This window comes from Phaseolus vulgaris, chromosome 3, assembly GCF_051622355.1.
Source record: "Phaseolus vulgaris cultivar YP4 chromosome 3, ASM5162235v1, whole genome shotgun sequence".
NCBI classification, from domain to species: domain Eukaryota; kingdom Viridiplantae; phylum Streptophyta; class Magnoliopsida; order Fabales; family Fabaceae; genus Phaseolus; species Phaseolus vulgaris.
The window spans coordinates 52,054,774-52,080,940 of record NC_143500.1 but is presented as its reverse complement, the minus strand read 5'-3'; the positions used below and the strand labels follow the sequence as shown (position 1 = coordinate 52,080,940).

The window sequence follows — 26,167 nt, the reverse complement described above, 5'->3', positions numbered from 1 at the left end:
TTGTCAAGTTTCGTGGAAGAAAAAGTTTTGCTAAGTGGAAAGACTTGATGGAATTTTGTTTAAACACCATTGGTTATGAAGTGACTTTTTTTGGTAGTTAACAGTAAAGATTATACAGAAATGTATTATTGAACCAACAAAAGGAGAACAATCCAAAGTTGGCAAACTAGTGGATGGAGATAATATACTTTGGAAAAAGCTGTTTTTTAATGTGTCATTCTGTGAAGCTATTTGTTCTTGAAACAAAAATTGCAGTCCAAAACGATAAAGAAGCTTGGGAAATTTTGCTCAACATATGAAGGTGTATATCCACACAGTTCAACTAGAAAGCGTCTCAGGAGATAGTGAAATAGTAATGGGAAGATAGCATCCCATCCATAATGACAAAGTTTAACGAAGGAATGTTTTAGAGAAGTCACAAGGGAAAAGAGGCAGATTATTTACTTAAAAAGGAGGAAAAGGAAAACAAAGATTCAAATCTTCTTCAATTACAAATAACATAAACATTTCATTAGGATTTTGAAGAATTAATATGTTTCAGCATAGCCTTGGAAGATTCATTAGCAAAGTATTTCTGCCTAAGCATCACATAAGGGTATCCAAGAAATGATAAAATGTGGGCAGGCTTTGAGAAAGAAAGCACTTCGTACCAAACCTGATTGTTCTCGTCTATCTCCACTGAAAAGCGCTCTTCCCCAGCCTGTGGCCAAAAAGGATAACACATTTAAAATGATCATGGCTTGTTTGCGAGAAGATTCATATACAAGGTAAGAGAAACTTATTAAAAGCATTTCTGCATTAACATGTTAAAAATATTTAGTATCTCCATATTTTTGTGTAGTTTAGCATAAACAATTGCTGTAGAAGTAAATACACAATATAATCAAGCATGAGACAAACTTATTGACAACAAAAACAATGGTTATTACAGTAGCGAGGACTAGGATGGAGTTTGCTATGCTTTCTCTCACAAAATAATATCATCAAAATAAGTAAACTGAAGATTGCAGAAAGAAACATGCTACAGGGTAAAATGATTGTAGGTTTATAAATTATACCAGAACTCAAGTGGCTCCCCAATTAGTTATTCTGAATTCTGAGAATGAATAACAGAACTTTTGCAACTTCCCTAAACCCTTTTCAGAGGCAAATAATAGCAAGAACATGTTGACATGTAAAACCAGTAACTTCAAAAAATGTTCAGTTAAACTTGAATTTTACGAAGAAGTCTGTCCGGACTTACATTTGTACATCCTATGACAGGGACATAGCTGCAGTGAAGTGACCATAACCAAAAATTTTGCTTGGAAGTGTAAACTGTTCCTTATTTTATCATTATGCAATTGCAAAGTATATATGCTTATTCAAACTCTCAAACAGAGAACTTAAACTGTCTTCTACAAGAATATAAATGCATCCAAAAGCACCAACTTAAGTCAAGGTATCATATTCATATCTATACAAACTTAAATCACAAAATAACTTAAAAAATATAATTAAAGGCCCAAAATAAAAGGAGTAAGAGGAAAAGAAAAGCCGCAAGACTGATGAAAAAACACTTACCAGCAAGTGACCATGAAGAGTGCCACTTCCAAAACCAAAGGAGCCCCCGCGGTTTTTGGCCTTTGGAGTTTCATTTACGTACACAACCTGGAGTGGCATCATGAGCCACGGAAAGAACTCCTTGACACAAACACAGAACTTCACTCCTTGTTGAACTGGTGTTTTCGGATCAACATATGCCCAATTCAATCCAAAATGCCTGCAAGCAATTTTCCCACAATAAACCTATGTAAACTTGAGGTGCACCCACTTCAAAACTTTAGCAGATTAAAACCACAATACACCTTTATTTTCTTATTTCATATATGAAATTAACATACCTCCAACTTCTGAGGGCACTCTTGCCTTTTTCAAAAGTCTCAATACCAGAACCAACCAGAATTCGTGCCTCATTCAGTAAAAATCCATCTTTGGAGAGCCCCTCGTCTGCTTTAAGGGAAGACAATGATTTAGCTGTAGCTCCTTGATATTTGTCATCATAGTTGAAAGTACCTGACCTAGTAACATGGCAACACGTAATAAGCCACAGAAAAATGCACTTGGAAACGGGTGTTCCAATTTTCGAGTAAAGAAGTTAAATCATGTGTTATTTACTTGTTGATGCAAGCTTTTTGGTCTTGGGGAGAGGGGCGACCCCAGCTCAAGAAAAACATCTCTGTTAAGCATTTTCACAAACATGTCGCGGGATAACAATAACGTGAAGGAAACCAACGTCCACAATACACAGTAAAGGTAAAAGAGAATAAGCTTTTCTGCAAATCGGAAATTGTAGTAATGATTTCCATGAAATGAGAGATTGAAGATACCAGATGTTCAGAAAGTCGCAGCCACAAGTTGCGTGCGTCTCGCTTGGATATGGAAGCGATCATCCACGAAAATTATTATTAAAGCGTAAAAATATTATTATTTTCATCTTAACTATTCATATTTAAATTATTACATTAATTAATGTTAATAACTTTTAAATTAATAATCATGGTCAGAAATAATAGTTAACATTATTATGTAAAAAATTAAAATTTATTTTTTAAATACATTTAAAAAAAATATTAGTTATTCAATTAAATATTTTTGGAAACATAAGTTATGTATTCTAAATGATATAATTGTATTTAAATTTTTATTTAAAACGTGGTTTTAAGGGTATTATAGATTTATTTAGTATTTCTCTTATATTATCAAAATTATAACAGTAATATATTTAATTAATTATTATTTTAATTAAAAAATATAATGTACTAATATTTTTAATGATTAATAAATATGATGTTTTTACTCATTGTTAATGTAAATAGTTAGTAAACAATTTTTTTTTTCTTCTTTAGTGTTTATTGTAGGTTGATATGTGTTTATGGAGGAAGATCTACAAGCATATGGAGATTTGTCTCTCTAAAACATAAATTATAATATTCACATTAATTTGTTAAACCGTCATGGAAACTTTATGTTTCATATCTTTTGAAACTTTAATGCTTTGTTTGGATCCAAGTGACTACTATTCACTTGGATTGAAAAGTGATCAAAATATGCATTTGTATCTCTTCATTTGTGAAGAAAGAAAAGCAATGACTTGCAGAAAAGTAGTAAAAGCAATCTTCTATCTACAGAAAAAAAAAAAAACAAAGAAACCAAACAAGTTTTACATAATACGAGAAAGTCAAAATTATCCTTGACCTTTTATACATATAAAATAACACTATATATATTATAATCATAATAAAATATAAACAATAAAAATAAATATAAATATAAATTACATACTTAATATAATTTTTTCTTTTCTTTTATTTGATTTTATGAAAATATTTTTATATATATTTATAAAATTTTAATTAACTAAAATTTATAAAAAAAAGTCTCATATTTTATTATTTAAATATCTTTTTAAAGAAAAAATAAATTTGTAAACTTACATTTTATATATTTAAAAATAAATAAAAAATTTCTTACAACCATCATATCACTCACAAATTTTAATAAGTTTTTCTCACAAATTCACTATAATATATCATAATTCAAAAAATCTCACTTTCTTTACATTTTCTTCTTAAATCACTCTCTCAAATCCTCTCCTCAATCCAAAGACAATCTCTGCCCTTAGTATGGAGAGATGAAAAACAAAAGAAAGTATGGAGAGATGAAAAACAAAAGAGTTTCTTGCAGAAGCTTCAAGTCTCATCCCATCTTGGGAGAGATGATGAAATTATTGTTGTGAGTGCAAATGCACTCGTGCTTGCCTCAGATATTGATACTGTGGTGTCAGCCTGGTAAAAGGCCATAACTTCATCTTTAGGCAAAAGTTTTTTTTCCATTGGAGTTGAGAAGAAGCATTCTTTTTGGTTGAATGTCAGAAATCAAAATCAGGTTAATCTTTATGGGGTTCTCACTTGCTCAAAAGTTAAAATAGGTGTCTTCGTTTGCTTGTAATACTTGGTTAGTTACCTTTGAAGCATCTTAAGTTCCATAGATTGGTTTCTAAAACATGAACGTGTTAATAGATAAGTTTTTCATTCACATTTTAACTATATATCGATTTAAATATTCATTCAATTATTATTTATCATACTTATATTCTTTTATTTCTTCACATTGCATTATTCATTATTATATTGTATATTTATCTTTTGCTATTCCGTCTTTTAAAAATGTGAGGATAATCCAAAAAATAACTGCAAAAGGGAAGTTATAAAAATATAATTTATTTTCTCGGCAGCAAATAAATAAACCATAAGACAAATTGAAGAAAGATAGATTTCCTAATTGTCATGTATTTGAAAGCATTTTGGAATAATATAAGGTACTATTTTTTTTTTCAACTGTTTTCTTTGTAAGTTAAGACGAGGGAGGTGGTAATCTCATAGGAAGGAAATATATAAAAAAAACGTAAGAGAAAGAAAGGAAAACAGTTAAATAAGTGATTTTTTTTTTACTAAATGTAAAATGAGTGAAAAATAAAATAAATTTATTTATTATTTTTAGTTATTTATTATTGTTATTATAACAAAAAAACCATAATTATTTTGCTAATATCTTATAATCAGTTATGTATAAAATTAAGAATACAATGGATAATGTATGTTGAGTGTGTTTACGTTACATATAGAAATTTTTCCGAATTATCTTAAACAAATCACATTAATCCTTTACACTAAAAAAAAATCATAGAGACTTAAAAAAATGATTGGTTTCTAAATTAGTGTATATTATTGATAAATAGTTTCTAAATTGATATTTAATTAGTTATCAAGGTTTTAACTACATACCAAATTTAAATTTATCTATAAAATAATATCTAATTTTGTTAATATAACAACTAATTATTTTTAGTCTCTAAAATTAATTTTTATTTGATGATTTTTTAGTGGTGATATCAAAGCCAAACAATACTGAGAAGAAGTCACATTAGATAAAAAAAAAAACATCAATCATGCCTAGCCAGAGAGAGTTGAAACATGAAACAAAACAATAAGTTTTTGTACGGAAATAGTATAATTTCTTTTCACAAATTACAATTTTTGATAAATTTTTTTTATGAAAATGAGTAAGTATATATCATGTGAACAATTTTAGAATGAAAGTCATACAACTCATATGACTTAAGTGTAAAATAAACTAAAGGAGTCATAAATGAGTAATGTGTTGTATTATTTTACTAAATTCGTAAGGATTATGTACAACTTTTACTCTAAAGTCAACATGATGTTAGGATGTATCCATATAATACAATTTTCACTTTTAAATAATGTACAACTTACTTATTTTCGTTTTTTTTTTTTACCTAAATTCGTAATTGGGGGGAAAATTTAACTACTTTCAAAATCCAAAACAATATTATTAGAGAAGCATTGGGATGACTAAAAATGAGTGAGCAGAATTTACGATAGTGACAGTTTATTTTATTCGTGCGAGTGGGTTGCGAATGCTTTGAAGACACACTGGAATCGTCACAAAGAAAATCATGCCGCCACGTTTTCAGTTTTAGAACTCTGACATATAACAGGCACCACCAAAGAAAAAGAAAAAGGTTTTGAAACATGTTTCCCTCAACTCTCCCCTTCCTTTACGCCACTTCCTCACATTTAAATCATAACTAACCACTTCACTCCAACCAAAACAAACACAAGTAAAATGGGTGTCTCGCAAAAATGGTTCAGAGTTTTTGGGGGCAGATTCTTCAGATCATCCAACAAAGACACCATTCTCCTCCCCACAACTAACCAATGCGAAGAAGCCATACTTAGGAATGAAGACTTCACTTTCCCTACACCAACACCAACACCTATCTCTTCAATCACCATGGAAAATCTTGCGGCCATTAAGATCCAAGCTTATTTCAGGGGACATCTGGTATGCCATCTTATCTCAAACATATATATCTATAACTTTTACTCAAAATCATTTTGGTATTTTTATTTAAAGATTATTTTTTTATCATAACAAATAAAACGAGGTAACTCAATCCTTATACAGATACTTTAAGTGTCTCAACCTTTATACAAATACTTTAAAATGTGTTTCAAGAATGTTTCAATCATTATAATAACCATGATGAACCTGTTCAACACTGATTTAAACACTGATGAAATTTATGAATTGATACAAGTGATGAAAATTGTGACTTAATGTTGATATATACATGGAAGCATGATTGAGTTGATTATTTGTTGGACAGGCGAGAAGAGCATATAAGGCGTTGAAAGGGCTGGTGAAGGTGCAAGCTTTGGTTCGTGGGGTGTGGGTGAGGAAACAATCACGTATTGCAATGCAGTGTATGCACGCACTTGTACGATTACAAGTCAGGGTTCGTTCAAGGCAGCTACTTGCTACCTTTCATACACAACCAAACACTAACTGATTTACACACTATAACCACTAGATCACTCTCCAAATTCATTCTTTTTTTCCTCCAAAGTTAATTTTGGTTCATTTAAATATATATGTAGACATTTACTAGAGTGACTGTTTTTAAATATATATTTTAGAGGTAGATTAATTCTTATGCAGAACAACAGAGACAAACATACATCTCTTCAAAGCTAAACAAAACTGACATAAATCACCAAGTACCCATACAGCTAACCCAATTAAAACCGTAAAAATACCAAAACCCAGTTTGACTACTCTATAAGCAATTTGAATCAAGTACATACAAATCAGGAAATTCAGGTGCTTAAGCTGTCTTTCACAAGGGTCAACAAGCACCAAGCACACGGACCACCAGTGAAAAGGAGGATGCATTTTTTTGTTGTTGTACACAGTAAAACTATATAGTTCTGAATTGTTGTGAAGGGAGATTGTTTAGATGTTTGTTGTGCTTACGTGTTTGAAAGTTATAAAGTAAGATCAGACACTAGTAAAAGGTTGGGACACCCCTGAAATGTTTTCTTTTAATTTATTTATTATTTGATGATAAAAAAACTTAGAAATCAGGAGTTTTAGACACCAATCTTAAAAGGAGAAGTCCGCTAAAGATACTTTTGAAAAAATTCAAGACCAAACATTTAATTGTGTCAAGATGAAAATTTCAAATCACTTCACCTTTAAACGTATTTATTCCTATCCTGTCTCCGAATCTTACCTATGCAATCCAAACATTTCACAAAATTAAATTAACACATTGATCCCATAAAAAGTCTAAACTGCATAAAAGGTGAAACATGGATAAGAATATAGTTGAATTTTTTATGAGAAAAAACACACACAGAAAATTGACTTACAAAACTAAAATAGTTGAACATAGATTGGTTTGAAAATAATAATTAATTTCAAAAGAAGAATACTTCTTCAATTATTTTTAACACTTATAATTAATTTAATAATTTAATTACATTAATTACAAAAACTAAATAAATAAAATAAAAAACCTGAGTCAAGCCAACACAATTACGAAAAATAAATAAAAAGAAAACATGTATGGGCTAAGCCCACCACCAAAAAAATAAAAACTAAAAATTGTGTGGGGGTCAAGCTAACACAACTACCAAAAAATAAATAAATAAAAATTAAAAATCATGTATGGTTCAAGCCGCTGCAACTAAATAAATAAATAAATAAAAGTATACAAAAATAAATAATACTTATCTGTGGGATCAGCCTACACAATTCTTTCGAAATAATTAAAAAAATTATTTTATATGCATCAGTTCTCGTGGACACAATGTATTTTTATTTATTTTTTATTTTTTTTCTTGAGTGGGTGTAGTGGGCTTGGTCTAAATTGTTTATTTTACCAATTTAACATATTCTATATTTGCGTTTTGCTTAAATTCACGCTAATTTTTGACAACTAATCCCTGTAGTGAAATATTTTTAATTGTTATTATAGATTTTACTATGTAAATAATGAGTTAATACTCGTTTTGAATGTTCTTACAAATAAAATGTAATTAAAAGTTATTAAATTGTGTACAAAAGAAAATAGATTTAAGTCGAAGTTCATTTTGAGATCATAATGATCTGTATAATGAGATGTAGAGATTTATGGAAAGATATTGGTGCTTTTTAGGTGTACAATATGCAAACATATTTGTGTTGGCATATTGCCTTACATGGAAAATCATAACATGGTAAATTGAAGAATGGGGAACTACTATAGATGGTCTAAAGGTAAGGTATTAAGTGATTGAAAAGTTAATAATAAGGATAATTCATTCTATTAGCTAACTTTTGAATAAACTTGACTATCTCAACAACCTACATGCATTGATTACTATGAGAGTACATCTTTTTTGTTAGAAAAAAATAAAATAAAAATTTGAAGTATTTAAAAGATGTTTCAATCATTGTAAAAAAGTTTTAGACTATATATTATAACCTCCTAAATATACTTGTACATGTTTGTGAACGAATAGTTTATTAATATTGATATAATTAAGGTTTATTCCAGAGATGTGATCATTACTTCCGATATCAATTATATACTTTGAATCACTTTTATGAAAGGAAAAATATAGATCCATATGTCATATTTCAATTTAGAGACATACTCGTCGTTGAGATAGAATTAGTATCAAAATTGATGTGTGAAGAAAAGTATATAAATATTTGAACACTATAAAAAAATGCACATTTAACATAACCAAAAGTTGATTCTAACAAGTAAGAGTCGGCTAATTAGTCAATAGCATCGAATTTGCATTGCACATGCAATAGACTTTAACCATGGATGCTAATTCATTAACATCAACTTTACCTCATCACTAATTTTTAAATTGATTTTTAATTAAAACAGTTTAGTGTCGGTGACACTAATATTTTTTTATTTTAAAATCAATTTAATTTAGTGTAAACTATTTTTAATATTATGCTAATTTGTATTGATGTGGTCAACATTAATGATAGTGGTTTCAGAAAAAAAGTTTGTCATACAACGCCTCCATCATCAATAGAAGCAAAACAAGAAAAGGTGCATATTATTTTTTTGCATGCATGAAAGAGATTAGCGTAGATGAAGAAGATGTGTGTGGGTGAAAGAGATGAATGTAAATGAAAGAGGTGGATGTGAGTGAAGATGAGCATGGAGAGATTTATATAAAAAAAAAGTGGGAGAGAACGAGAGTATGGAGATTTGTTATCTTTAAATTTGATTTTTTTGATTAAAAATAATTTATAGTTCTTATTTATCCTCAAGAAGATGCACAAATTCACAACATATAAATTAGTGTTGACCTAATCAACGCTAAGTTAAAGAAATAATAAAATAAATAAAATTAGTGTATGCAGTAGATACTAACTTGAATAAATATAAATACTAAGAAAACATATTAGCATTAACAAGATCGACACTAATTAACTTTATTTATTTTAATTAGCATCAACTAAACTGACCTTAATTTGACACTAACACAAATATTTTTACTTATTAAAAAATTTAAAAATAATTAGTGTCAACTTAGATTTAACTAATCTAAGAGTAACACAAATACTTTTATTTATTAAAAAGTTAGAATCAACTTAGTGTGAGTTAAACCAACTCTATTCTTATGCTTCTCTATTTAAGCCATTGATAATATTTTCAAAATAAAATGTGAAAATTTTATCTTATTTTAAATAAAAGAAATAAAATATAGTGATAGTGGGTTTAAACAAAATGCAAAATTAGGTTAGTACTAAGTTGATAGCAACAACATACTAGTTTACATGATTAATCTGGTGATTGCAAAGAAAATTGGTGGATTGGAAAATGTATAATTGAGAGGAGAACAATAATTAGAGAAACATAAATATATGTATGTTTCTAATGTGTTTTTCTTATTTGTAGAAGTGAGGAGGTGACAAAACAAGATAAAAAGAAGAAGATGGTTAGAGATAAAATCGATAAAATTAATTTATAATATACAAATAAAGATAAATCTGAGCACATAATGAATGAAATAAGTGTTAAAAATTTATAAGAAAGATATATTAATATAGCATATGTTTTAGTTTACAATAATTTATTTTATAATATAATTAGTATGTATGTTTCGATATTTAAATGAATTATTACAATATAAATATATTAATAGAATTTTTTATTATTAATTATTTTTTAATATCTATTACATACATTTATATAAAATTTTATTTTGTATATAAGTTGAAGCAATCTAATGTTTCTTATATTTATAACTATACTGCTGTCGATAAAAAAAGTTAGGTACATGATAGAGTGTTAAGTTTCATGATTGTGAGAAGAATAGGTTAACTAATTTTGTTAATTTAATTAGCTTTTTTTGTTCTAATAATTTAGTGTATAATGTTAGTTATATATAAATTTTTTTTTCCGATATAAAAAAAGAAAACTATGTACCTAATAGATTGTTATAATTAAGTTTCATTATTGTGAGAGAAATAAATTAACTACTTTTGTTAATTTAACTAGTTTTCTTGTTCTACTAGTTTAATGTAAACATTTAAGTTGCTTGACTTGGAGGGCAGATAGATGCTGTTAATCAATGTTTTTTTATGCACTTCTAATATTTACCCTTAAATGTTTTTTTTTATAGGCTTAAATGTTGGTACTTTTAATCTTTTAAAATATTTATACTTTGCATTTACTATTACCTGAAAAAGTTAAAATATACTCCATAATACTGCACATTTCTTTTAGTCCTTTTTGTTTTTAAGGCTTTTTTTAATATGAATAATTTTATAAAATACTATGTGATCACCATGTTATTTAATATCAAATTTTTATAAAAAAAAAAATCTGAAACATCTTTAATAATTACATTGGTATTTTATATTCATTTGTTTTCTCCACTTTTTCCAATAATAATAAACTATATCAATAACTAGAGAGAGGTAATTAATGCGAAGAGAAACCAAAATATTGGTATTTGTTTAAACAAGTAATTATGGATGATTTGGAGAGATTCAATTTTTTTTATAAATACAATACTATTAACTATTTAGTTTTTTCTCTTTAAAAGGATTACTTAATTTTAATTATTTTTCTTAATTGTTGTAAATGAGTAAACAATAAATTATAAAGGAAAGTGAAAACAATTATAGAGAAGAAAAATATTTAAGAATTGGTATATTTTCTTTTACATTCATCTCTCACATTAAATAAAAAAGACTACCGAAAACTAACACACGTTTTTTCTGTTTTAGTTTCTTTTAAAAAGTACAACAAATTTAAAGATGTGCAAGAATAAAAACAAAAACATTAGTTAATATGTGAATAAGCAAACAAATAAATAAAATCCTCTTTCATTCTTTTGGTAATTAGTTGTGTCTTACATCCATGTCTTTTCATGGTCATGCAATATTACACAACTTTTTCCTTCATCTCATGGATGATGATAAAGGTTTCAAGTTTGTAATTAGGTTTAGCCACATAAACAAAGTGTTAAACTCTTAACAGAAGTAATAATATAATGACCCATTCATGAGGCATTTTCAGCCAACCATATGGTTCATGTATACATCATTGAATTGAATTGTGAAGTAGAAGTGTAAACAAGAAATAAGAAAAGAAGAAAAGAAACAAACCTTTGCAATTGACGATCTTAGGTTTTATAGAAACATGAAGAAGCACTGAGATATTGGCACGGCTCAATCAAACCGAACACAACACACACAAAGTTACAATGTTGTTGTTTGTAGGGCAAGGACAGAACTGTGTGATACAGATGATGTCTGAGTGAACCAGGCCAATATCACAATAACTACTTCATATAGTTGTGTCTGTGCACCCTTTGTTCTTTTTGTGCCTGAACCAAAGGCTGGTGTTTGCAGAGAAGAGAAGGCACAATAAGGTGAAGAGAAGAAGAGAGTGTTCCTTTGAAGGTTGTGTTGTGAATGTTGAGAATGTCTTGGTTGGGATTTAAGATTTTTCAAAAGGGTGTCTGAACATAGCATTTAAAACCCCCGACTACCAAAGCATAAAGCTGGGACATAGCATTTAAATCCACACTTCTCCCTCCATCCCACTTTTTATTTCCCCCTTTTTTTTCCACCAACATTTTCTTCTTCTATACTATCATAATAATGTTTCCTGTTATCCTTTTAGAATATTAAAGTCATATCTTTTTCAACTATCTAGCTATAAATAAATAAACAATTTAATACATTTAATAAAAGTTTTCTCAACAATTTCTGATCAATTCTTTTGCTTTTTGCTGGTTAGGAGTAACTTTATTATATAGAGATAAAACTTGTATGAGAGTCTTTATTGTATAGCATCAACTTCTATGAGATTATATTTTCTAATCTATTTTTTTATAAAAAAAAAGTAGAGATGGAAGTTATAAAATTGTATTCTTAGATTATAATTGAATAATTCCCATAAATTTTATTCTTATAGATTATAAAATTAGAGATTGAACTTTCATTTTATGCACGTTTTACATGTCAATAACATAAGAGCTTAGGGAGATGAAATTTATAAAGAAAACTTTAATTAATATAAATTTTAAACTAAAGGGTCAAAAAGATATGTTATAGTATATAATGGTCACACTAGAAGGAGAGCATTCACCCATGTCTAGGTTTTGTGTTCTTATGTGTTCATATGTGAGTTTTTTTTATTAGGTTGGAACAAGTATATTACATAAATTAATAAATTAAGCTAGTTATACAAAATTATAAGTTGAAAAAATTTAACGTGACATTTTATTATAAAGAAGTCATAACACACAATTTTGATTATGTTAAGATGAGGTTTTGTCAAGTGACATGATTTTGATAAATCTAACATAAATTTGATTAATGTCTTTTTTTTAAGGTTACACTAAAGTGATGTCTAAGTGACACCACTTTAGTTTTACTCAATTTTATTTTTGAAAAAAAAAATTGTTTGTTTCTTATTATTTTTTAAAAATTGAATAATTTATTGAATTATTAATTTATTTATTTTTATAAAATTAAGACAGATTTATTTTTTAATTAAAAAATTAATTAAAAATTTGTTAAATCCTTAACCTAAAACATACACTAAAAAGTCTAAAATATAAAAAGAATCTAAAAAATACAAAAAAAATATATTAGTAAATGGTTGATTTTTTGAAAATTTGTCTTGGATTTGACAATTACATTCCTTACTTCATTTCGAACCACTTTCATTTTTAATACATTTCAATCAAAATTCTCTATCAAAAGTTATAACCATTTAAACTTTTTTCCTACAAAACTTTCTAATTTTTTTTTCAAAATAAAAATTTAGTAAAATTGAAGTCGCTTAAAAAAAATCTCAAATCAAAATTGTATCAGATTACTAAAGTTGTGTCACCTTAACACGATTTTATTTTAATATAACCAAAATCAAAATCGTATCACACCTTACCTAACTTCTTCACAATAAAATTGGATCATGTTATACAACTTCTCCTAATTCATAATTTCTTTTAAAACCAGTCCCATTTCGATAATAAATTTATAGTAAAAAAACTGAGATATATTATATTAGTAGTTATGAAAAAAAGTGTTCACTTATACACAGATTTAATATCTCAAATATTTTTTATATATTTACTTTTGTGTTTACTATAGAGAAGTATAAATTTAAGCAAAATTATCTTTGACTTTTCAATTATTTTAAGTAATCTTTAACCTAAATAATACAATATAGATTATTCTTAATTAATTATATATATGAATGATATTACTGAAAAAAAAATTAAAAAGTTTAAAATAGTATTATTTTAAAACTAATATAAAAATATTAAAAAACTACTATTTTGGAATAAAGAGTATTAAATAAGAACATTTTAATCCAAATATGTTTTAAAATTCATATGGATTAACTTGAAACAACTAATGTCAACAAAAGTTTGACATAGTGGATAAAGATTAGATTAGTTGAGAGATATTTTGACTTTATAATCTCAATTGATAATGTATATTGGTTATATAGAAGAGCAGTGAACTAGTAAGATATGAGAAGAAGAAGAAGAAGAAGGTGAGAGTAGAAAGAAGTGAAAAGTAACCCTAGAGATGGTGGAGGTGAAAGAAGGGCAGAAGTGTAATTGAAGGAACTGACATGGGCAGTTTTGGTTAGGGTGAAGAGTGGGCAGAGAGGGAAGAAAGAGGTTGAGCATGATGGCGATACTCGTTGTGACAGAGGAACCAGAAAGACCACCACATTTAATGAGGGAATCTCCCTCTGGAATAGACAGGCTGCAACATTAATAGCCGAGGTACCCATGAAACTGTGTCTTAGAACTGTCAAAACCATTTCACTCCCCACTCTACACTTTCTTTTCTTTTCTTCTCTTTTTTCCTTCACAAAATCATGCACTACTAACTAATAGGGTGGGGTTGACTTGCTTTGGAGGAAAACCAATTCCATGCCTTAAACCCTCTCTCATGTTTCCTCAATATGGCAAAGCAGTATCTCTGTTGCAATTGCCAACCCTTGTTTTATATACCACCCAGTTTCTGCTTTGGTTGATATGGTATTTATGGCAACAATTAATGATACCTCATAATAATATCTTCACCCTTTTTTCTGTTGCAATCTGGTTAGGTTACACATGCACACACCAGACGTCTACATCTTTTTTTCATCAAATTAATTCATCATCATCACCAGTACAACCTCACCATGATTTCACATTATTTAGGGCATTTCTGTTTGTGTTTATGTGCTATCATCGGAATATGCTGCTTCCAATATTACAATTGGAAAACTCCAAACCAGATGCATAACAAACTTCAAACCCTTCCTTCAGATTTCAAACATATATGCAGCAATAAATCTTGGTAGAACTTGTTATTTCTCTACAAGTGCTTTTGCTGTATATATGAAGCTTGATTAATTAATCTGCAGAAGAATGCTGTGAAAAGATGCTATTCAATTTGAGAAAAAATGCTTTAGAGAAATTACATGTTCAGAAGTAACATCCCAGAAGTTCAAGTTTGAAAATTAAATGCTACATTTTGAGACTGCAGGAAGTAGGGCTCGCAAAGCTCAACTTTTGTAATTAAATAAACAAAAAAATTATTAAAATAATAGTATAATTGATTATTAAGTAGATGTGAAAATAAATTGAGTGTGAAAGTATTAAAATCCCTATACTATATAATGATTTGTTGAGTGTACAGGATATTTAATATAAACAGTTCATTAATATTAAAATAACCTAGGCAGATAATAGGTGTGAAAAAAAAACATATGATCGAGAAAAGAGCATCATAGATTCATAGGATTGAACTCATGCAGAATTTGAATGGGTGATTAATATTAACACTGATTAAAATAATTTTATCGATTAGTCATGTATGTTATATAATCAAGGTTAGTTGATTTCTCTAGCATTTGTTTACTCTCACTACACGTGTGTCTCTCAAGTAAATACATTAAATTCACATAATTAAAATCAAAATAATTCATAAATTAAATAGAAATAGTAATTTTGTCCAAAGATCATTAATATATAGTTTATTTAAGTATGAGACTTAAAAAATATCTCATATTTAAGTTTTGGAATGAAAAAAATGAAGTTGGAAGAAGACATATCATGAAAGAAGATCAATTAAGATTTTAATTAGGATTGTCAAAGTAAGTCAACAAGATTTATGTGTTCACTCTCTTTGGATTTTCTGTAACAAGAGGGGTTGTTTAAAAATATGAAGTAATAGAGTGAAGATATGAAAGTTATAACAGTTACAATATTATTTGGATATTAATATTTATTCAGAAAATGTCCCTTTAGATGCTCTTCATAGGTTTGATCAATCTTATTTATTATTCTTTTATGTTCTCTGTGTTTGATCTTCTTTTGATACATTGACTCATGTTTTATTTTTCAAAATATGGATGCATTAATTGACTCATTTAATATCTCTGTTTGCACACATACAAATAATAAATCTGATTATTTAGTAAATGCAAACAAATAAGCATTATGACACATAAAAGAAGAAGAATTTATTTTGAAAAACTATTGTACAGTTTAAGCTTATAGGTTTTATTATACACTAAAAAAAATTATTAAATAAAAAAATTAATTTTAAAGATCAAAATAATTAGTTATTATTCGATTAATTTAATTTTTTTTTTATAAACTTAAAAAAATTATTGGTATTTAAAATAGTTTTTATTATTAACAAAAATTTATAAAATAGTTTTTAAATTGGTATCTAACTATTTGTTACCAAAGTTTTAACTACTACTTTATCTAAAATCTAAAATATTAGTCGGTAAAATTTAGATAACTAATTTATATACAAATTTAAAAATTATTTTACAAATTTTTATTAATAATAAAAACCAATTTAGATATGAATAATTTTTAATCTTTAAATTAGTATTTAATTTAATTAATATAATAATTAATTATTTTTAGTTTCTAAACTTAGTTATTACTTAATAATTTTCTTGTTATTTAAAACATCATTTTGGTCAAATGGTATTCTTAGAAAAATTCATGTAGAAAATAAGTGCAGTTTAGAAAAATAAAAAGGAGTCATCATCATTTGCTTTTTGGGATAATTCTTACTTTATAATGACTTTTGTAGCATTAAATTAAATCTAAAATATTTTTTAAATTGTATTCAAGTTTATCTTAGATTTATTAAAATAGTCCCTTAAGGTTGATGTGAAAAGATTTGTTTAAAAAAAGCTTAAATTAATAGTGTCAAAATATATTTCGTAAGTATGAGTCGTTCTCACTTTACAAAGCTTGTGTTTTTAAAATTGATTTTTTTTTTTTCAATGATATCAAAATTTATTTTAGAACCTTTAAAATAGTTACTCACATGTTATCCTAGTACCAAGCCTAGTAATAGTTCCAATTTTGATCTATCAGATTTATTTTGCTGACAAAAAAAATCTAATAATAGTAGACATATAAGGAGGTGGATTAAGGAGAAGACAAGTCCTATATTTACTATACTAGAACTACTGCCAAAATAAATAAAGAACCATTCTTTTATCAATTTTATAAAACTAAGTAAGGTCAAATTCACTTCTAAATGATATCAAAGAGTGTCTTTTATTTATTATAAAACATCGTTCATCTACCAGCTCAATAGTACTTTATGTAAAAAAGTGTATTAGGAAAAAAACCACTTAAGCAACTTCTAGCTTCAATTGAACATACGACCTTAGATAACATAATACAAAATAAAAATAATAAATAAGAATTAAAACAAACAAAAATCTAAATGGGTGATTAAACATTAAGCAATGTTATACTAAAAATAATTTAAGAAAAAAAAATTAAAACACTCAAATTGTTAGAGATTCCACGAGTTATGTATAAGAAAAATTGTAAATTTCACCTTATAAGTTCGATTTTATAAGCATAAGTTAGATTTAAAATGCATTTCTCAATATGATATCAAAGTTGTTCTTACAAGACCTAAACCCTGCAGAACACTTCCTCTTGTTGCAATCTTCTCGTCTTTCCGATCTTTCGGTTAGGCTTCTTTCGAATGAATCTCCTTTGATCTGGACACGATAGGGGGAGTACCTGCGAATATACTCCGACGATCAAGTCAGTCTGAGAGCTAGGTACCAGAAGAGTAGAGAATGAATAGTTACCTTGGGTGTTGTGTCTCTTCTGCTATTTATACTGCTCTAGATGGGCTATGACTGCTATGGGCCTGCTTTAGGGTCCAAACGAAGACCCAATTATGTCTTAACCGTGCTTATCACCTAAGTTGGCTTGTTTATACCTAATTACGTGTTTAGCTTTGCATCTTGTCGTCTAGTCGGCTTTGTCGTCTGGTCGGCCTTTCGGCCATCCGGTAGTACAAAAGTCATGTAAAATTTATCATAGCAAGTGTTTGTTGGGCTTATCAGATCATCCACTAGCGTGAGGAGTGTATGTTAGAGATTAAATGTCGACTAGAGTTAAATATAAGTGAGTCCAAACCTCACATTATAATCTGATTTTATAAAACTGAGTCAATTTTATAGAGTTGAGTTATACAAATATTTGTTTAGGCCCATTGTATAGTGAAGACTTTGGTTTCGTGGTACCAGAAGAGTTGGAAGATCTTGTATAATGGTTAGAGTATCCCTTAAACACTCTTATAACTTTTATTCTTTCTTTACCTATAAAAAAAAATCTTTAACAATAATTTTTCAAAAAAAAAGTGTAAAGCAGACAAATAACCAACCAAATAATATCTAAGAATAAAAGTGACATGTTTGTAATTACAAAGTAAAAAGTAAAAACAGAAACTGTAATATTGCTGGCTATTGGTTGTAAGCGAATAATTTAAGAAAGCAAAAGACTTTACAACGTCTCAAGTCACACAAGTGAGCTAAACTGATAATTTATTTACTTAAAGTTTGAAATGCGTCATAATCTTGCCTTGTCCTCAATCATTATTTATTAATTAAATTTAAGTTCTTTAATGAAATCGATTAGAACAATGTTCCTCGCGTCACAAGTGAATTGCCCCTGTCTCAAATGCAAATTATAAAACTATAAAATTTCAGCTGAGAGTGGCTTAAGATTCTCCAGTTTAGCTCTTTTACAATATAATTTTGAAATGAATCTAGTGCGTAATGTCGAATCACCTCAACAAGAAACAACAACTGGTCGATTATTTCGAAAATTCCTTAAAAAATGTTCGAATTCTGACACCCTTTATATTCCAAACTCTACCCCCACGACACAGGAAATTTTGCAAACACCATGAGTTCTACTTCTCACGGTTTCCCACTTCCATCATCGCTTTTGCCAAGTGATGCATCACCAGAGTGGAACAACAAAGCAGACAATGCATGGCAATTAACGGCAGCAACCTTAGTGGGCCTGCAGAGTGTTCCTGGGCTTGTCATCCTGTATGGCAGCATGGTTAAGAGAAAATGGGCTGTGAACTCGGCCTTCATGGCCCTCTACGCCTTTGCTTGTGTGCTCATTTGTTGGGTTTCATGGGCTCATGGCATGGCATTTGGGGCCGGGCTTTTGCCATTTGTGGGAAAGCCCAGCCACGCTCTGGGAGGCAAGTTTCTGCTTGGGAAGTCAAGGACTGGGTTCTTTCCAATGGCTGACTTCGTCTTCTATCAATTTGCTTTTGCAGCAATCACTGTTGTGTTGCTTGCAGGTTCTTTGCTCGGGAGAATGAACTTCTATGCGTGGATGTTGTTTGTTCCTTTGTGGCTTACCTTCTCTTACACGGTTGGTGCATTCAGCATCTGGGACAACTATGGCTTCCTTCAAGGAAAAATAATCGATTATGCTGGTGGCTTCGTCATTCATTTATCTTCTGGCATTGCAGGTTTCACAGCCGCTTATTGGGTACATTCATCAAAATCAACACTACCACTTCTACAAAACTATATTCTATGTTCAAATTTCTACACACAAATTATCATCTACAACTTCACTTTTCAAAAATAATGTTGTAAATCCCATTAATGGCAGGTTGGTCCAAGAATTTCCTATGACAGGCAAAACTTTCCACCAAATAACATAATTCACATGCTTGGAGGTGCAGGGTTTTTGTGGATGGGTTGGACAGGTTTTAATGGTGGAGCTACTTTCCAAGTGGGAGAAATTGCATCGTTGGCGATCTTCAATACCCATCTATGTACTGCTACAAGCCTACTGGTTTGGCTTACACTGGACATGATTGTATATACCAAGAGCTCAGTCACCGGGGCCGTACAGGGAATGATGACTGGCCTCGTCTGCATCACACCAGGTGCAGGTATAATACATTCATGAATAATGCTAATAATATTATTAAGTGAATTTTAAGTGTAACTCAATCTCATAAACTAGTTTATAAGGTGAACTTTATAAAAAATAAAATACTTTAAAGTAGGATCTCCAACACATCTCCATCATCTCGAAAGTGATAATTATTGCGTGGGACAATATATTATAGATGATATGACTTGATAGTGAAGTAGTCTGATGATAAGATTAATAAACATTAGTTAAAATAAGTTCAAAATGGATCATAATAAAAAGATTTGCACTTCCATATTAATAAAATAGAAATGAAATGCTTTATTCTCTGTATGATGTTGGATTCCAACAATTATTCATGTAAAAACATTGTCTTTAAGCTTATGTTTTTACCTATGTATGTGAAAAGGTTTGGTAGATTCATGGGCGGCAGTGTTGATGGGAGCTTTGTCTGGTTCCGTTCCATGGTACACGATGATGGTGTTACACAAAAAGTCAGCATTCTTTCAGAGTGTGGACGATACATTAGGAGTGTTTCACACTCATGCAGTGGCTGGTCTTCTTGGGGGTGTTCTTTCTGGCGTGTTCGCGAAACCGAAGCTTCTGAGAATAATGTACAGCGACGATGAGCAATATGGCCCAGGCTTAGTCTACAGCTTTTGTAAGGGGGAATCAGTGGGTGAAGGGTTTCGGCAAATATTGTACCAGTTAGTTGGAGCAGGGTTCATCATTGTTTGGAATGTGGTTGTTACAAGCCTGGTTTGTGTTCTTGTAAGCCGCATTGTGGATCTTCGGATGCAAGAAGAGGATCTTGAGGTTGGTGATGATGCTGTTCATGGAGAAGAAGCATACGCATTGTGGGGTGATGGAGAGAAAATGAGGTTCCCTCTTCGTCTCCATATAAGTCCAACCATTCCTTCTTTCTGTCGCCGAAAGTTTTCTATTCCTCTCCCCAAGAATCAAGAAAATTAGATGAAAGACTCTAATCTCTAGTCAATGTGGAATCTCCAACACATCTCTTCACGCCGTTGTTAGGATAGGCTCGAAATGGCTCATATTACAAAGTGGACTTTAAGTCTAACTCAACCCCATAAAACCTGCTCATAGGGTTGAAGTTTGTATCCACCTATATATAATGAAATGCTTTAATCTTATAAGATTTCCATCCAGAAGATTTGGGTTTACTTGGATAAATATTCTTTAACACAACTATTTAAAAGATTGGAAAACAATTCTTACAAGATACATTCACCTATATAACGTATCCTTTTTCTCAATAAAATTATATATTTTTTATTTAAATAATAATTTTTTAGTTGTAAAGTGAATTAAAAAAAGAGAAATGTCAACGCGAATAAGACAATAAAATCAACTTTGTCCTTTCTTTCGTACACCATTATTTTTTGTTTTAGGTAATGCTCAACTATAACGTGGAATTTTTATTTTTTTTAAGTTAAAATATTTAAAAATGTATTTTTAAATTTAATGTTATATTATGTAAAAGATATACATTTGTTAACACTCACTATAACACAAACTTTTTAATAAATAAAAATATTTATAATAATGTCAAATTTTAACTTGCCCGATACTAATAAACTTTGTTTAATGATACTAGTTCTCAACTCTGAGTTAATATTAATTAATTTTAATTTTTAAATAAATAAAAATATTTATTTTAATATCAGATAAATGTTGATTTAACTTATGCTAATTATATAAATATTAAATATAAATAAAGTTAATAACAGTTTAGTTGGCACTAGTTTTATTTAGGTTTATTTTGTGAATATTTTAGAGGAATATCCATATGTTAGGTTTATGATTTGTATTAAGAAGTAAACTTTAAGTTTAATTTAATCTTATAAAACTAACTTATATATAAGGTGAGATTTGCATCCACTTATATATTATCAAATGTCCTAATGTCTAGTCGATTTGAGATCTCCAACACACCCCTCACACTGAGGCTACCAAATTGTGCGAGAGACTATTTCTTTATAGGTGATCCGATTTTTTTTTTTATCAACAAAGAATAAATAAAATAAAATGAGACAATTGAGGGGTGTCCCAAGCTTTATACTGAAAGTAGCCAATCTACAAACATACTTTAGACTCTACAAACCACCAAATCAATTCTCAATTGAAAGGCATGGTAAGTCATATCAACAGAAATCATCATCTACCTTATCAGGTCCTTTTAACCAGTCTTTAGTCAAAACAATACACACAAAACGTCCCCTAATACAACCAAAAGCCCACAAACACATTTACAAAACAAAATCCCTCACCCACAAACAAATCCCACAAAAATTACTCCAAATTGAACCCGCTTTCTTCAAAACCAAAAGAAACTTTACCTACTTACTAACCTGCTCGGGAGCCGCAATATCTGTTCATAGTCTCAACAACTATATATCATAAGAACCTGTTCAAAAATCCTGACCGGAAGCCACATTCTCTTTTCATAACCACACCAACAGTAGAACAAGAACCTACACAAAAACAAATCCAATTGTCCTACACAAATAGTTAGAACAATTTGCAAAACATCACTTTTTCAAATACTTCATACAACACAAGGGATCCAAGTACCAACCGAATAAGAGAAGTTCGTTGTCAATCTTTCCTTGGTTGTAACACAAGGTCAAGATTTCCTTTGAGGCAGAGTAAAAATTGTTTCTCATAATTAAACACTCACTACAAGAAAATCATCAAATAGAAACCAATTTTTAGAAACCAAAATAATTAGTTGCAATATTAACTAAATTAGAGACCATTTTAGAAACTAAAACAAAAATTGGTTTCTAAATTAGTTTCTATTATTTTCTATTATTGTTAAATAGTTTCTAAATTGGTATCTAATTAGCAACTAATGTTTTATCTACCAATTATTTAGTTTCTAAATTTAGTCTCTAAAACCTTGGTTGCTAATTAGAGACTAATTTAGAAACTATTTAACAATAATAGAAAATAATATAAACTAATTTAGAAACCAATTTTTGTTTTAGTTTCCAAGATGGTGTCTAATTTAGTTACTATTGCAACTAATTATTTTGGTCTCTAAAAATTGGTTTCTATTTCATCATTTTCTTGTAGTGACTAACATATTGTTATTGTCATTTTAGATATAGCTAGAATGCTCTTTCAAATTCTACCATTGTTAGATTTACAATAGGGTGAAACTTAGTTATTGTCCAAGAGCATCCACTTTTCGGCCAAAAAGCTTCATTCCAAACCGGTAGTCATCATGCCATCAAATAGAATAGGTGTTGAAATCACAAATAGTTGATACACATTATTGGGGATAAACATCAATCTGAATATGAAAATAGAGTTATCGAATACCTAAATATGATCTAAGTCCAAGATTTTATCTAAAATCATTTATCGATGTGAGATTTCTAACCATTTGACAAAATAATAATTACAAGATATTTTATGTATAGAAGTTTTGTTTATATGATGTGTTGCATAAGAACTAATTCTTTTTTTTTTTAAATCAATAATTATACTTTATCGGTATATTTTCTTTCGGCTAATGTTATCTTTCCATTCAACGAACATATAAATTGATAATGAGGAATCTTTTAAAGTTGGAAATCTCGTATTTACCATGTTATATTGATTTAATCATGTAACCATTATTTCCTAAAAGAGAGGATATCACCATTATGTCACTTCCTTATATGTCGAAGAAATAAATGTGACCAAATTGAACTGCGTTTATATTTCTTAGTAAGGTCTTTTTATGATTCATTAATGTGTGTTGGATGCATGAAAAAATATATTTATAAAATGGAAACATTTGAGATATCTTTAATTATGAAAAAAAAGGAAAATGTTAATTTATATATATATATCAAAATTTTGTTTTATTATCATGTTTTTTTTCACAAATTTTTTTAACATCTTAATTACATTAAAAATGTGTCATATTATACCAGGAAAAAATATTTATTTGTATATTTGTGACTATATATATATATATATATATATATATATATATATTCTTACATAAAATGACAGTATTATCTAACTAAAAAATTAAAAAAACAATTTTAGAAAAAGAAAGTTTGAAATATATACACTACAAGAAATAATGATGGGAAAGTCTCTAAAAGAGCAATGCAAAGACCAAAAGAGAGGTAGTGTTGACTAAGTCTACATTAAAAAAAATATATTATTTAACTTTAACATAGGTTTGGGAACACTAAAATGAATATAAAATTAAATAATTATTAAAAATAGCTTATAAGGTGAGGTTTGCACCTACTTACATACTATGAAATGTCTTAATCTTTAGTCGATAGGTGATCTTTAGATAATTAAATTTACCGTAGTTGGGGACACTACGTAAGAAAACAAATGTGAGTAAACTGTCGTCATTGGGAATACTACCTGGGAAACAAATATTAATGTCGCTTGGACCTACGTTAAATGTAATAAAATATTAATTTGCATTCACTTTGTGTCCCTATTCTCGACGCAATATCATTCTGTAACTTATTTTTTTATTGCATCTACTTTTTGTCCGCATTTTAGACACTAACTTCTTCTTATTATTATTATTATTATTATTATTATTTTAATAATTTTTAACTTGCATCCACTTTGTGTTTTCCATTATACTTAATATTATTCTGTCACTTAATTTGTTTTCATTGCATCTACTTTGTGTTCTCATTTCTAGACCCTAACTTATTATTATTATTATTATTTTAATAATTTTTAGTGTGAGTTAAAGGTTTCCATTGTGGACACCATTTTGACATTTATTTTTGTGTCAAAATTGAGTAGACTTCATCCTTGATAATGACTTCTTTTTTATAGTCTTGCTTTTTGTTAGCAACTAAAATAATTTTTTCTTGTAGTGATATATATATATATATATATATATATATATATATATTAGTTTTTATAAATAAACTTCACAAAATATTAATAATATTTCTACAAATCCATAGGGACATTATTTTTCTTATATATATAGTATAATATGATACTACTGTTTTTTTAATTATGACATGGAGAAGTTTATAAAATATATTTCAAAAAGGAAATTTTCAAATCTCTATGAAAGAGGAAAATTTTAAAATATATCAATGCAATATTTAATTTTATTAACATAATATTCATGCAAATCATTAAAATTAACACCATACAACTTTTCTTTTATGAACATGATTAAATTGTACTGATATTGTAAAGATACTACAATTGTACAGGGTTAACGAATAAGATGGTTAATGTTTGTAGTTCTTACTTTAAAACTTATCCAAAATGAATTTTTATTCATTAATGATAGAATAAAAATCTCGAATACCATGTAAATAAAATTAACCTATTTTGTGATTCCAAACTTCTAAAACTGATTATATATTATTATCGTATCTTCAATTCGGATTCGCAGGCCTTTGGGCAACATTTTCATCGTCTTCCATAGTCTCAAAAATACTGAACTGTCTATAAAACCTCTGAGATCAATGAGTGTCAACCATATATTTCTTTAATTTCTTCATCTTCCGTTTCTTTCTGGTTTTTTTTTATCCAACAATACATAAAAACCACTTCAGGTTTAGGGTGATCGAACTCATATAGAAAACTGTAGTTTTTTCTGGTTAATCTGCTACTATCACTTTCATTTGTCTTTGATTTCCCGTGCCTTATTTGTTCTCTTGCATAGCCATATTTTGTGATCTTCGATCATAACACAAAACCATATCCATTCATGATGAAGATACTGTCTCGAATCAAAGACAAGTTGTTGAAGTTTATGCCAACGCAACCAGTAGCTTCAGTGCCCTTTCAAAACCCTAATATGAGTCCTATTGGGAATTTTCCCACAAGAGGATGTCGATCACCTACACATAGAGTCTCGATTGTTCCAATGGAGGTTCGAAGAAACCGTGGAAGCGAAAGCTTCAGTGCACAAGAGCCTTCCTCCCCGAAGGTGTCTTGTATGGGTGAAGTGAAGGGCAGAAAAAAGAGAAAGGTTCGTGGACAGAAAAGGGTTCCAACAGAAGAGGGTGATGCTGTTGCATGTAGTGAAAAGAAGAAGTCTCTGCAGTGGATTTTCAAGGGAATCAGTGTGGAGGGACGAAAACAAAGTAAGAAGGGTTCTGTGTTGGAAGAGAAAGCAGCAGCAAGCACAGAGGGATATCCATCGTTGGGTGCAATGAAGAGTTTTGCAAGTGGCACTGGATCATTGCCCCGTTTTGAGGTGATTATGGAAAGGTGAATCTCCATGCCTTGTGGTAGCAGAGAAGTGATTTAGAATGCTACTTTGAGTTATGTGCAATTGTATTTGTGATGTTTATGGTGAGAAACAAAAATAAAATATGTAGTGTTTTAGCAAAATGCAGTGTGCAATCTATGTTCAGTTTTTAGTATATGCAGTGTGAAGAATTTTGTATGTGGATTGGATTAGTTTCATCAATTTTGAGTTGTCTTTTTGATGAATAGAAGTGATATAATGGTGATTCGTCTTCAAGCATGCCAAATATTGTGACAGTTTTCTGATT

The 26,167-nt window shown here is 28.9% G+C and overlaps 4 protein-coding genes across 4 annotated transcripts; 3 read left to right on the top strand and 1 right to left on the bottom strand.

The window, feature by feature from the left end:
• Nucleotides 1-488: 488 nt before the first annotated feature.
• LOC137808509 (outer envelope protein) lies at nt 489-2,479 on the bottom strand. The gene is made up of 5 exons (XM_068609652.2): nt 2,370-2,479; nt 2,158-2,218; nt 1,884-2,060; nt 1,564-1,762; nt 489-700 (listed from the first exon to the last, which is right to left on the bottom strand). Exons 2-5 carry the CDS (start codon nt 2,214-2,216, stop codon nt 512-514), a joined length of 624 nt encoding a protein of 207 aa, XP_068465753.1. The 5' UTR covers nt 2,217-2,218; nt 2,370-2,479; the 3' UTR covers nt 489-511.
• A 3,126-nt stretch (nt 2,480-5,605) lies between these two features.
• LOC150028907 (protein IQ-DOMAIN 20-like) lies at nt 5,606-6,560 on the top strand. Its single transcript, XM_090299800.1, has 2 exons — nt 5,606-5,910; nt 6,236-6,560. The coding sequence occupies exons 1-2, from the start codon at nt 5,692-5,694 to the stop codon at nt 6,416-6,418; spliced, it is 402 nt and encodes a 133-aa protein (XP_090155926.1). The 5' UTR covers nt 5,606-5,691; the 3' UTR covers nt 6,419-6,560.
• A 12,010-nt stretch (nt 6,561-18,570) lies between these two features.
• On the top strand, nt 18,571-20,719 carry LOC137805984 (ammonium transporter 2 member 3). Its single transcript, XM_068605859.2, has 3 exons — nt 18,571-19,247; nt 19,374-19,659; nt 20,053-20,719. The coding sequence occupies exons 1-3, from the start codon at nt 18,642-18,644 to the stop codon at nt 20,613-20,615; spliced, it is 1,455 nt and encodes a 484-aa protein (XP_068461960.1). The 5' UTR covers nt 18,571-18,641; the 3' UTR covers nt 20,616-20,719.
• Nucleotides 20,720-25,201: 4,482 nt separating this feature from the next.
• On the top strand, nt 25,202-25,963 carry LOC137805703 (uncharacterized). Its single transcript, XM_068605639.2, has one exon. The coding sequence runs from the start codon at nt 25,375-25,377 to the stop codon at nt 25,882-25,884; it is 510 nt and encodes a 169-aa protein (XP_068461740.2). The 5' UTR covers nt 25,202-25,374; the 3' UTR covers nt 25,885-25,963.
• The last annotated feature ends 204 nt before the right edge of the window (nt 25,964-26,167 follow it).